Below are 14342 nucleotides of genomic sequence, written 5' to 3'. Positions count from 1 at the left end.
AGGCGACCCTCCACCTGAGACATGGGTGGGGGCAAACCTTCATGCGGTAGCACTTTGTCCCAGGCTTGCGATGCCAGGGACGCTTTTGTCCATCCGTGGCTGTCCTGTCGGGCTGGGGACGCTTCGCCGAAGCCCCGGTCGGACGAAAAAGCAGTTTGAGCAGAAAAAGAGGGCCCTTGCCTACGGCGTGGCTCCTTAGGCTTCCAGGAGTAGGGTACTCTTACCACCGGTGGCATTTTTTATAATGTCATCCAATGAGGCTCCAACGAGCCGGTTGCCAAGGAAGTGAAGATCTTTCTTAAATGCCTGGTCAGCAGACCAGCATTTTAGCCAAATCAGGCACCTCAGCACCACAGCTGACACTGAAGCCCTGGATAACATAACAGAGGAAGAGTACCCAGGGCCGCGTCACAGACGTACTTAAGGCCTTGCACTAGTTGGTCTTCTAGTTCCACGCAGACAGGGGAGGCCTGTTCCTCTCCCAATTCACGGTGCAAAAGTTTTGCCAACTCAGTCAGTGTCTGCGACACCAGTGCAGATGGCAGTACAGGTTGCACAGCTGACCCCACAACCGTAAACAAGGAACGAGCCACCGCCTCGGCCTTCCTATCCGTGGGATCCTTGAATGCAGGAGTCCCCTCAACCGGATCGTGGTTACTTTATTTAACCTGGATACTGGGGGGTCCACGACCGGAGGAGCCGACCACTTTTTGAGAAGGCTTTCCTCAAAGGGGTAATGCACCGCCATGTTTTTGAGGACCAAAAAGGTCCTTTGCGGCCGACCCCATTCCCTGTAGATGAACTTGTCAAAATAAGTCAAATACGGGAAAACCTTAGGTGAATGTGCTGGCTTGCGGGACCCAAAGGGGACCGATACATCAGCAGAGGGATCCGCTGGCTCCTGGATCTTCAGGGTATCATGCACAGTTGTGATAAGTGCTCCAACCAGTGCTTTGTCGCGCCCGGACCCGGACGGGGAATCATCCTCACTGTCCGACCGGTACTGGTCAGCCTCGTCTGATAGGTCAGAGCATGGGCCACCAACCGCAGCAGGGCCCGTGTCTGCATCAGAGCTCTCCCCAGAGGAGGGGGGGGGGGCAGGGGCCTTTTTAGCATACCTTTCCTTCCACACACAGCCTCTATTTTAGCAAAAAATGAGTTAAGGACCACCGTCAGGGTGTCCATGGGCACAGCGCCATCCGCAGGTGACCCGGTTGCAATAGCCTGGATTTCAGGGGAAGAAAATGGCAGTATCTGAAGCCATGCTGACTCTACCCTGTCTGCCACCTGAAAGGGGACTTAGGACAAGGAAGGTCCCACCCTCCTGCTGCTGCTGGCTGGGGGGACTCCTAGTGCCAGACTCACCACCCTGAGGCGTTCTGTGTCGGTTAATAGCCGTGCCTGTAGTCCCTAGGTTACCCAAGTGCAGAGTGAAGAAGCTGTGTCGGCAGCAGCAGAGAAGAGCGGTGAAACGATCTGCAGAGCTTGCATCAGCATTCAGGGAATGGCTGCCCAGTGTCCTGTATACACAGATAATACAGGAAGCAGCATGTAATATCCCATGGCATGCTGTCAGAGAGCTGCGGTGAAAAAAAAGCGCTCAGGCTTCAAGAAAATGGCCGCCAATGATCTGAATAGGGAAAACCTACAGAAAATGGCCGCTGAAGCTCACAAGGGGAACCTGCTCTGTCCCCATCCAAAATGGCCGTCGGACAGCGCCATGCGGTGAAAGAAATAGTGCTGCCTCAAACACAGCAAAATATCTCCACCGGAACAAGGACCATCGCTAACCGCACAGACCCCATACAGGTGAGAGACCCAGCGATCCCCTGTACACACACCGCACAGCAGACACATGCAGCCGGGGGGGGAGATCGGGACATGGGAGGGAAGAGGAGGTGAGGTGGCCCCCGAATCGACCTCCCAGGGAATGCCCAGCTGCTCACCCCACTGAAGCAGGGAGAGCCGTACTTACCAGTCCTGAAGAGCTGGGAGACATTCCACCACAGACCCACTCTTGCGCAGTTACAGGGTGGCTGCTGGCCTCGGTATACTGTGATCCAGACATCAGTAGCCTGGTTGGATGTATAACCCGGGGCATCGAAGCTCAATGACCACCTCTGGAGCTGAGGTATGTCATGACCTGCTGAGCCGTAGCTGCGATGTGCACACGCTCGATGGCCAGACTGGGATAGTTTGACCAGCCTTTCACCCAGCCGGCAGTTGATAGAAGATCTCAGGATCATTCATCTTGCGCAAAAGCATAAGTCCTGCATCAAAAAAATTTGACCTAGGAACCCTGCGGGCCCTTCGGTCCTTCTCCTTCACTAGGCAAATTAAAACTGAAGCTAAAGCTGCTGGGGCAGCAGGGAGGGTTGTTAGCACAGGGTTCGCCCCCTGAGTGGTACTTACAATTCTATGTATTGTGTTACATTTTTGCCTAGTTTCTCCTAGTGGCAGGCTAACAAACCCATTTAGTTACAGAGGAGCTGTGTCGGCCGGTGAATATACGAGAAATTTGATTTTTGAAAACGCTTCTTGCATGGTAACTCGGCTGACCGAGTTTTAAGCCAGAGTCCTGCGCATATGTATCAAAATAAGCACAAGGCGAGATGCCTGATGGATGGAATCTTTGATCGCGTTCACTGTAAATTATAGGGCCCTAGGTAGCTCAGCTAAACTTTGGGCCTCATCAACTTGAGAAAGAACTTTAATAACTTGCTTGAGTTCATCCCGAAGGGACTGACATATGCCTATTGCTGCTACTGCAGGCTGTACCACCGCACCGGCTACAGCAAATGAGGCTTTTAGTGGAGATTCTAAATTTTTATTAGCTGGATCTCTAAATACTTCTACATTGTCTACTGGACAAGTTAAACTCCTGTTCACAGAGGAGATATAGCAGCATCCACTGCTGGCAAATCCCATCTCTTTGAGAACTTTTTCTCCATATGGAAAAGAAATACCGTATATACTCGAGTATAAGCCGAGATTTTCAGCCTCTTTTTTGAGGCTGAAAGTGCCCCCCTCGGCTTATACTCGAGTCATCGCTGTCTGCCCGCTCGATCAGCGTGTCGAGCAGACAGACAGCGGCCATTCTATTCAAAAGCCGCGCCTCCGGCTCCGCCTTCGCCTGTGATAGGCGGAACACTGAATTTCCCAGCAGCCTGTGTTCCGCCTATCACGGACATCGTATCATCCTCGTACTACGGACGAGGATGATACGACGTCAGTGATAGGCGGAACACAGGCTGCTGGGAAATTCAGTGTTCCGCCTATCACAGGCGAAGGAGGAGGCGCGGCTTTTGAATTTTACAATGGCCGCCGAAGAGGGCACGGGACGGAGGCAAGGCAAGGCAAGGCAAGGCACGGCACGGCACGGGACGGGACGGAGGCAAGGCAAGGCACGACACGACGGCAAGGCACGGGACGGAACGGAACGGAGGCAAGGAGGCAAGGCACGGGACGGAACGGAGGCAAGGAGGCAAGGCACGGGACGGAGGCTCGGGACAAAGGTAGGCTGGACACACACACACACACACACACACACACACACACACACACACACATGGATACACACACACACAGGGATGGGTGGATGGATGGAGACACACACAGGGATGGGTGGATGGATGGAGACACACACAGGGATGGATGGATGGATGGAGACACACACACACAGGGATGGATGGATGGATGGATGGAGACACACACACACAGGGATGGATGGATGGATGGACACACACACACACAGGGATGGATGGACGGACACACAGGGATGGACGGACACACAGGGATGGACGGACACACAGGGATGGACGGACACACAGGGATGGACGGACACACAGGGATGGACGGACACACAGGGATGGACGGACACACACACAGGGATGGACAGGCATGTCTCACCCTCGGCTTATACACGAGTCAATAAGTTTGCCAGTTTTTTTGGGGGTAAATTGGGGGCCTCGGCTTATATTCGGGTCGGCCTATACTCGAGTATATACGGTAAACATTTCTTAGGGGGAGAAAACTGCTTATCTGGGTGATCCCAATCAGCATAAATCAGTTGCTCCAGTAATGGGTGAATAGGGAAAGCATGAGAACCCTGTGGGGGTTTTGGCAAACCCAAAAGAGGAGAAGGAAACCTCATCCACCGCTGCAGGAGGCAACTTATATCCAGAGCGGACCAAGTCCGTAAGGAATTTAATTAGCAATTTCTGAGATTCTGAGAAAAGTTTCTTCAGATGCTGAATCCTCAGAAGAGGAGTCACCTGAACCTCCTTCCATCAAAAGTACCCCACTATCATCTGCCCATTGTTGTTCCAAAATGGGAAGGTCAAGGGCAGGGAAAAGGGGACCTGCCGCGTTTTCTTACCTCCTGGGAGGATGACACGAACAAATCGGCTATTTTTCCCTCCAAACCAGCCAGAGCCAAAAGCTAAATCGTCCATAGTGACAAATGCAGAAGCTGACATGTTGGGGGTAGCCACCATGCCTTGTAGACAAGATGGCTCAGATTCACCAGATGCTCCAGGTCCTTCAGGAGAGGATGGAACTGCGGGAATGCAACTAGGCACCTCAGGCCCTGACCTTAGCGACTTTGCACTCCCCCTGATGAATTACCCCTCCTACGGGCAGACATAGTCCTAAGCACAAAAAAAAGCAAAGCTACTAAACAGAATGCATCTACTGCCGAGCTTTAGTCTAGCAATTTACATAATATGCTGCTATAAATGCTCAGCCTCAATGCTGAGTAAACGTGCCCCTTGGAAATGCCTGTATCCACACACACCCAGACAGCTTACATGCGCTTGTGCGCTCTGTTTCCCCCCCCGTCAGCCAGACAATCCCAGAATGTAAAGCTTTTAAGCAGTGAGCCTAATGCTCCACATGCCAGTGGAGTTTAAGCCACGCCCCCACACTTAGGCCCCATCTCCAATTAGGAGTACTTGAGGTGATGGCACTGTTTACTTGGTTGAGGAATCAATATTCTTTTCTCCCTAGTAACTATACATTCAGGTATAGCTTCAGTGACTGTTTTTATTCTTGTTACTTGTGAAGGTACAAAGTGACAGATAATCCAATTATGTATGTAGAACAACCAATACTTTAGGAAATAACTGGAAGAAGAAAAAAAAAAGGAGGCAATGGCATTCCTCCTGCCATATTTACCTTGTTGAACCACTGGCTCCACAACTACACCTTTGCGGCTGTTTTTATTCCATTTCCTTACCAGGAACTTTAACCTAGAATAAAATGCATACATTGCATATTAAAGCTCACAGTAAGACAGTCATTCTCCTTAATTCAGTCTTATGAGCAAGCTTTGTTAAGGCAATATTCACTTTGACAAACTGTACCCACCATTTCATGATCTTACTATCTAGGTTTGCAATAGGTAAGACTATAGGGGCATGTGGAGCTCTGCATAAAGGCTTGCAGCTTCAACCCACCTCTTGTAAATCCAGAGCATCAAGTACCAAACCTGGACTTGAGGGTGAATGCTATGCATGTATAACTGAACCCATGTTTGGAATAAACAACCTCCAGACCTGCTAACACTGTAGTTTGATACCCATTACTAATCAATGTGTACAACAGTGTAGCACTAATGCACACAAACAGTGCAAAAATTGTAATACACTCAACTAGTGATAATCTGCAGCATAAAATGTACATTAATAAATGTAATTGAATGCTACACTTTTGTACACATTGCAGGTGAACACGCTGCAGAGAACGGACTTTTTTTAAAAAAAAATTTGAAGTGCAGGTGTGTTTCAATGTTTCAAGGGGGAGAAGGGTTATGTGTGAAATGGAAAAAATGCAAGCAAACAGCACAGAGTGCACAGACTATTTTCCCACCAAAATGCAAGAAAATTGGAGTAATTTAAAGTATCAAATTTGGCAGGGCATTAAACTCATGTGCAGAGTGTCTGGATTGCTTCCCGCTTCCTACTTTGGCTAATGGACAGGAAGTGAAGATAAATTTCCCCAATTGGGCACAGATGGCAAAAAACTTGGCAAGGCTTAAACCCTCCCTTACTCTATCCAAAATTTAAAAAAGTTTTGTCTACAGTTCTGCTTTGAAAGTTGCAACCCATTATACACACACACACACACACACACACACACACACACACACACACTATCAGTGCACAGAAGGCCTTTTTATTCATATCTGTACCTAGAGATGGCAATTACAGCCCGAACAGCTGATCGAAATTTGGTGAGGCCTGACTGGCATTTTGCAGGATACTGAAGGTCCGTGGGTGTTGGGTACACACCCATGCGTGCAATTAAGGACAATGTTGCTTTTTCACAAGCCTGGAATCCTCCCAAAAGAAGCAAGAGGTATTTCTTCTGGTATACTAGAGCTTTCCGGAAGCTCTCTGCTCTCAGGTATTTTCTGTACAGACGCTGCACCTGAAATAACATAGGACATTTAAATTAGATGTAGACGCTATATTTCAATTGACTCTCCAGGTAAAAGTTACATTTAAACTGGGTGGTGGTGGGGACGGTTACAGTACTGCCCACCACTCATAATTTGCATAACAGAAATGAGGTACCTGTCCTTGGCTATGGATTAGTGCTACTGAGATAGTGTGTCTTGACAGAGGGGAGAGTAATTCACTGGACACAATCCCTCTTCATAATGGGAAACTGTTTACATCTAGGTTTGTTGTGAACAAAAGAAAAATAAATAGAAATTTGTTTTACATGAAAGCTCCAGTTTTATATTGATACTGGTTTGATATTCTCAGATTGTGAGTTATAAGCTGGTACTTCGTTGACTGGACACTGGAAAGCTTTTGGTAGGACATGCCTCTGAGGGTCCCCCCTATAACCCTATAACACTTTGTAATGCAATGCGGAATAGCCCAGGAATAGAAGGCCTGGGTCTTGCTCTGTACTCCAAGATAATAGGATTTTTCTAACAGCTTACCTGTAAAATCCTTTTCTAGGGAGTACATTGCAGGACACAAAGCACCATAGCAATAACTATATGGGTTATAGGCCACCTTTAGGTGACCGGACACTGGTATAACCAATAAGGAAACAGGAAGTGCCCCTCCCATACCGGGAGTACCTCAGTTTTTGCAGCAAATTAAAGTGGTTCTGCACCTTTAAAAAAAATATTAAAAGCCAGCAGCTACAAATATTGGGGCATCTGCGGCGGACTTGTCCCAGAAGTGGGCGTAGATACCTGGATTATCCAGGTAACTTCACCCCCCTCCCCCCAGAACTTCCACTTCAGGGTGGAGGTCCGCTTTAATATATACACATATCCCAATAAGAGGGGAGGGACCTCTGTCCCGTGATGTACTCCAAGAAAAAGATTTTACAGGTAAGCGGTTATAGAAATCCTATTTTCTTTATGTGGGATGTCCCAAAGCAATGCCACCTGAGGGGAGGTAGACACAAAGCAAATAGTGGCTGCCGCCAGGCGTGAGCCCCTACACTGCTGCCTGCAGAACACTGTGCACGAAGGTGGTGTCCTGCTGCCATCTTACATCCATTTGATAAAATCTTGTGAATGTTATGTACTGACGACCAAGTAGCGGCCTTACAAATCTGAGCCACAGAGGCTTGGTGATGCACTGGCCATGAAGCACCAACTGCCCTGGTAGAGTGCACTTTAATCTTAAAGGGAGGAATCCTTCTTTTCAGGCCATAAGCCTGACTAACCACCTGATGAATCCACTTAGCAACAGTACATTTTGATGCTGCCTGACCCTTTCTAGGGCCTTCGGGCAACACAAACAAAACATCAGTTTTCCTTATCTGAGCAGTCGCTTTATTTGCTCTCACTACATCGAGAGAGTAATAATTTTTCTTCAGCAGAACAAGGTTCTGGGAAAAAGGAAGTTCAGGAGACATCTTCATTCAGATGAACCACCAAACACTACCTTTGGCAAAAAGGTTGGGTGTGGACGCAGCACCACCGTATCCATGTGAACAATTAAAGCGGGAGTTCCGCCGTTTTTTGCAGCTGCTGACTTTTAAAATAAGGACACTTACCCACCCAGCGTGCCCGCGACGTCGGCACCCGAAGCCAATCTCTCGATCGTCTCTCGGGTGCTGCCGCCGCCATCTTGGGTATGGGAATCAGGAAGTGGAGCCTTGCGGCTTCACTTCCCGGTTCCCTACTGCGCATGCACGAGTCGCGCTGCGCAATAAGGATGGTCCCTGCTGTCTCTGGGATCCGTGTGTTTCCCAGCAGACAGCAGGACCCGCAGGAAGTGGTGTAAATATCTGCAGATTCTGCGGATATCTATGCCGAAAGTGGGTGCAAATACCTGTACTATACAGGTATCTGCACCCCCTCCCCCCTAAAAGGTGCCAATTATGGCGCCGGAGGGGGGCAGGGTTCCAATGAGCGGAAGCTCCACTTTAGGGTGGAGCTCCGCTTTAAGTATGGCTCTTTACAGGAGAAAGCAAACAATTCTGATACTCTTCTTGCAGGGGTTATCGCAACTAGGAATACCAATCTCCTTGTCAAAAGGATAAAAGCAATATTCCGTATAGTTCAAAGGGTTGTCTTGGCATCACTGACAAAACCCCCTGGGCACAAGGATATTCTAACTGGCGGAGTTTTCCGAGTTTGCCCTTGTATGAATTCCCAGACTAAAGAATGCAAAGCAAGCGGCCTTTGGAAAAAAAACACTGCCAAGGCCGAAATCTGACCCTCAATTGTACTCAAAGGTCAGTACTCTTCCAATGACATACTTACGATGATGCCAACCCTTGGTTTCACAGCAAGTGAAGTAGGCCTTCCAGACCCAGTAAAAAATGGTCCTGGAAGGCCGGCTTTCTGGCATTAATTAGGGTGGTTACTACCGAACCTGAAAGCCCCATTTTTTTAGAATGTGGACTAAAAAGACTAAAACATCCTCCACCTCTGCAGGAGGCAACTTATATCCAGAACAAACCAAGTCCGTAAGGGATCGGAGTAGCAATTTCTGAGATTGCGAAGTTGAGAAAGGTTCTTCAGACGCTGAATCCTCAGAAGAGGAGTCACCTGAACTTCCTTGTCTCAAAAGGTACCCCAATATCATCTGCCCATTGGGCAAGAGAAGGGGATCTGCTGCTTTTTCTCACCTCCTGGGAGGAAGACGCTAACATCTCGGCTATTTTCCCTTCCAAACCAACCAAAGACAAAGCCAAATCGTCCTTAGTGAGGTATGCAGAGGCTGGAATGTTGGAGGTAGCCACCACGCATGCAAGACAAGATGGCTCAGATTCGCCAGATGCTCCAGGTCTTTCAGGGGAGGATGGAACTGTAGGCATGCGACTACGCACCTCAGGCTCTGACCGCAGCGACTTTGCACTCCCCCCTGATGAATTACCCCTCCTGGGGGAAGATATAGTCCTAAGCACAAAAAAGCAGAGGTACTAAAAGTGCATCTACTGTCGAGCTTTAGTCTAGCAATTACATAACATGTTGCTATAAATGCTCAGTCTCAATGCCAAGTAAAATGTGCACCTTGATAATGCGTGTATCCACACACCCATACAGCTTACATACCACATGTGTGCTCTGTGTCCCTCCAGACAACCAGACACTTCGAGTGCAAACCTTTTAAAGGCAGTGAGTCTTGCACCTGTGCCATGTCTCACGTGCTCGCCAGTGGCGTCTAAGCCACGCCCCCCCGCATTCTCAGCATGGGGAAATCTGACCTCCTGAAATGACAACCCCTCTGATGGCTGACAGAGCTGGCGATAGCAGTGCTGCCATAGGCACTTTTGACACTGAGCACAACAGGGGAAGCCTGGAATGTTGGAAGTCAGGTATGCTGCTTTAGCACCCTCTAGTGGCAAACACAGGTAAGGCATTGCATACTCATGTTGGAAAGACCAAGTGAAATATATATATATAAAAAAATATGTATGTATATTAGAGCTGGACCTGTATAGCACCCTGCCGGAGAACTCTTTGGTTGTATAAACACGACCAAGGTTCCGGGTCCCAGGGTCCAGCTCTCAAAGAGAAGCATTACAGGCAAAAGCCTTGTTTCTTCTTCCACAAGGCCCGGGTACCATCTATGTTGGCTTTCAAGCACTTTAGATGATCCGTTTGCACAGCTCCTTGATGCCATCAGGGATTGCTTAGCTGAGCTCTCTTAGGATTTCATAAACCATGACCAACACCTTAGACACTGGCGAAAAAACTGAGGTACTCCCAGTATGGGAGGGGTTATATAGGGAGGGGCACTTCCTGTTTCCTTTTTGGTTATACCAGTGTCCATTCACCTAAAGGTGGCCTATAATCTACATAGTTATTACTATGGTGATCTGTGGGCAGCAACTAAGCAAACGGAACTGTACCAACAGGCTAAACAACAAGGGTCAATAAGCTCAATTTCAGAGTGCTGCTGCAAGAACCTGGCAGCCAAAAGCTTCAGCCACAGAAAATTGGACATCCACCATATATGTTCCTGTGCCCTTGAGGAAGAATGGGCTGCCTCCAGACATAACTACCTTTAAATTTATCCACTGCTATATGATCCAATATGGAGACTCATTTATAAAAGAGTTATGACCAAACTTTACAGAGGAGCCTTGATAAGGCAGTGCAGCCTCCACATATCTGCAAATGTGTGAAACTAAAACCCCTGTTTTTAACGAAAATCATTAGACGGCACCATTTTTTTTTTGCAGGCTAGCTACTAAGTATACTGGGAAATCTAGTTTCATATTTAGTACTTTGTACTCAAAAGGGGCATAGTGAGAGGGGAGAGAATCAAGCGAGACAATGCTGAGACTCTTGTGCACAGCAGTAGTAGCCTAGAGCCGATTAAATCCTCCCCCGCCTCCTCTTCGCTTCTTATAAGCCTGCCTCTTGTAAGGTGGGCACATCAGGATGAACTCAGGTAGAGATGGTGTGTCTGGAGAAAGAGCTTGGGGCTTTTGAACTCTGCTGTATTAAAGCCATTAATTGTTTGAGCAATTGTGAAAGTTGCAAAAATGTCTGCTTAGTCAGATAGGTCACTAGTTGAGTGTCTGAGATAGCACTAGACTGGATGTAGAGATCTGATCACAAAGTTGGAATGCAATTAGATATTACAATTTTGAGAAGGTGTCAATTTTGGCCTGTCCATTTTTAGAGTTTTGTGTGGAATGTGTCAGATTTGGCCTTTAGTTTCTTCACTTTTTCGTGTCATGCCAATGCAAACAAAATAAACATGAGAATGCCTAAGCATTTGTCATTGCAACATTTTTTTGGCTGAAGTGGTGCATTATCTGACAGGGGTGTCAATATTTTTGGCCATTACTAACTTCAGTTGCTGCCTATTTGTTTGAGGACCGCGATTTACTATCAGCATAACATCTTGGCAAAAACCGGCTTTAGAAAAGTCTGGAGTGGCAAAACCATTATTTTTCCTATGACAGGTTCCATTTAAACAAATCTACTGGCACCTGCTTAGAAAAAAATAGCCTACAGGCAGCAAGAAAATTCAGTAGTATGAAGGGATTTAGTAAGCCAGTAAATGGGAAGAGAAATTATCCAAAATGGTGCTATAGTAATGGAATCTAAGAAAACTATACCTTAGAATTTGGAACGTCAGACACAGGCCTGTTCTCAAGAGTTGCCTTGCCCAGTTCAGACTCTGCATGTTTTAAAGCAATCTGCAAGAGTCGTTTTTCACGGTTCCAGACTGCTCGTTCAGCCTCCAGCAGAGACCCTACAGAATCTGAATGCAGCTGCATAAAAAGAAAACAAGAAAATAACTGATCATTGCACAAAATTTTTACAAAAACCTTAATAAAAAAATACTCCAGGCAATTTTTATATTATTTATTTTACATATGTACTGTATGTAACCACTTTATAGCTTACATAAACTCAAATTATTCTGAGTAAATTTTAGCTTGAGGTATTGAACTTTGCACCATCTGCTTGCGGACTATAAAATTATAAAATATTTATAGGCTAAATGTAAAAAAAGAAATTAAAAAAAATAGTGTTTAACCACTTCCCACCCGGCCAATGCACATATACGGCCGGGTGGGAGCCGTCTACTCCTGATAGGACGTTCAGGAACGTCCATCAGAAGTAGCGGGTTCGCGCGTGCCCGCGCAGCGGCGCGATCCCGATGCGCCCGTGTCACCCGGACACGGCGCATCTCAGATCGGCAGGAGGGCTCTGTGATTGGCCCTCCTGATCACATGACGGCCGTGTCCAATCACGGCCGTCATGTGATGTAAACAAACAGCCGGTTGCTAGGCAATCGGCTCCTCCTCTCCTCACACAGAAGTCATCGCTGAGGAGAGGAGAGCGGATAGCTGCAGCCGGCTGATGATCAGTGAGTATGAGCTGTTTTTACAGCTTTTTACTCACTGATCATCAGTCTAGTGTAGACACAAATCACCACACAGTAAACACACCACACAGTATAAACACAATGTCCCCACACATGTCCCCAAATAATAAAAACATGTCCCTAATAATAAAAACACATGTCCCCCACATATGTCCCACTAAAATCACATGTCCCAATGATTATCTGCACACATATGTATGTGATCACCTGCACACATATGTACATGATCATTTGCGTACATATGTCCGTGATCACACAAACCAATTATTATACACTTAACGGATTTTTTTTTACCAAAAACATGTAGCAGAATACATTTTGGCTTAAATTTATGACAAAATTAGATTTTATTGGATTTCTTTTAAAATAGAAAAAAGAAAATATTGTTTTTTTTTTCCAAATTTCCGCTTTTTTGCGCTTATATCGCAAAAAATTTAAAAAAACCGGAGTCGTGAATAAATACCACCAAAATAAAGCTCTATTTGTGCAAACAAAATGATAAAAATTTCATTTGGGTACAGTGTAGCATGACTGCGCAATTGTCACTGAAAGCGCTAGAGCGCTGAAAGCTGAAAATTGGGCTGGGAAGGAAGGGGGCGAAAGTGCCCTGTATTGAAGTGGTTAAGCTTAACCATGAAGAAAGCAAAATATACAAAACCACTACACACAGATTTTAAATTATAGTGTATTCCCTAACAATTGATGGCTATAACTGCCACACAAGGGTGTGGACATAAACCTATCTGCAGTACCTTCTATCTACAGTTGTAAGCTTGAAAATTAAATTGATGCTGAGAAATAAAAAGAAAAAAAAAAAAAATCAAAAACAGCAGGAGCCACAATAGCATTCCTACTAAAATTATTGTAACTTGAGAGCACTGGAGCCTTAGTGTTCAGCCTAAAATGTGCTCATTTCACTTAAAGCATTGTATGTTTAGTTGCGATAAACAAAATATAAGGCCTGATAATATTCACATTTCTTGGAGAAAAAAATGCTCAAGGCATTCTTCAGGGCTTGGCATGTAACCAAAAGTCTGGGTATTTGGTTGAAATTACAGCAGGGAACGAACAAACAGAGAAGGCATTGGAAATGCATCTTTTTGGAGAAAAGGTGGAATTACCTTTTAATCGCTCGCTCATTCCCATTTGTAATAAGAATCACAATCTCCAAAATACCATAACCACAACTTACTTGTTCCTTATTCTCTTTATGTGGAGGCTCTTGTGAGATTTGGCTGAGTTTAGCAAGCTGACTTCTGAGCTCCAATTTCTCTTTAGTCAGCTGAGACACCGTAGTTGCAAGCTCCTCATTCTCACGTCTGAGAACATCAACCACAACGGACGGAGATGGAACAGATGTCTACAGGAAGGAACAGAATGTTAAAACTAGCAAATCCGCATAAAGTGGCAACTAGTCTAGAAAGCACTATAACCTTACAGAGGCAAAAAATAACACTTTAAAAACACAAAAGCAAGCTCCTTTTTACAAAAAAAAAAAACATACAACCTGAAGATTTCCTGCCTGCAACTGTAATTTCAGGTCTGCCAAAGAGTCCAACAAAGCTGTCACTTCTGCCTCATTTGGGAAGCGTTGTTGAGCACTGAAAACAATACATTATCAATAATAGTTCATTAAAGATTAATGCACGAATCCAGCATATAAAACAACTTTGTGGCAAAAAAATAAAAATAAAGTTACCTGTCGTTCTTATTCTGCACCCATTTTTTAACTTGTAGTACAGTGTAAAGTAGTTGCTGCCAGACTGTCTGCATCTGACTGGTCAGTGAGCCCATACTTTTAATGGGGCTGGCTGTGTCAGTCCAGGTTTGGGTCTTTCTTGATGCCAATACACGTTCTTGTTCCTCCAAATCTGCCAGCATGTGCTGCAACTCCTGGATACGACGCTTATCTCGCTCATGTTGTAACTGCAAGTCCTATGTGAAGAAAATGAAGAGTATTGTAGACAAAACGTTGGATAAAGCAATGTGGTATTCATTAAATGTACCTAA

At 46.1% G+C, this 14342-nt stretch overlaps 1 protein-coding gene across 6 annotated transcripts in view; it reads right to left on the bottom strand.

The window, feature by feature from the left end:
* The window catches only part of PCNT (pericentrin), a 293476-nt gene that overhangs the window by 52814 nt on the left and 226320 nt on the right, over window positions 1–14342 (bottom strand). For all 6 annotated transcript variants that reach the window (XM_077448179.1, XM_077448184.1, XM_077448180.1 and 3 more), the window contains 6 exons: window positions 14032–14267; window positions 13840–13933; window positions 13525–13692; window positions 11557–11712; window positions 6191–6429; window positions 5176–5249 (listed from right to left, as the gene is read on the bottom strand). In XM_077448179.1, coding sequence (XP_077304305.1) covers window positions 5176–5249; window positions 6191–6429; window positions 11557–11712; window positions 13525–13692; window positions 13840–13933; window positions 14032–14267 — 967 coding nt within the window. The remainder of the gene's footprint in view (window positions 1–5175; window positions 5250–6190; window positions 6430–11556; window positions 11713–13524; window positions 13693–13839; window positions 13934–14031; window positions 14268–14342) is intronic.

The sequence above is a fragment of the Lithobates pipiens genome, unplaced genomic scaffold, assembly GCF_037356315.1.
Source record: "Lithobates pipiens isolate NorthernLeopardFrog02 unplaced genomic scaffold, aLitPip1_a1.2 Scaffold_22, whole genome shotgun sequence".
In the NCBI taxonomy this organism is placed as follows: Eukaryota; Metazoa; Chordata; class Amphibia; order Anura; family Ranidae; genus Lithobates; species Lithobates pipiens.
Note: the sequence above shows the minus strand (reverse complement) of the source record. Positions and strands in the feature narration are given on the sequence as shown.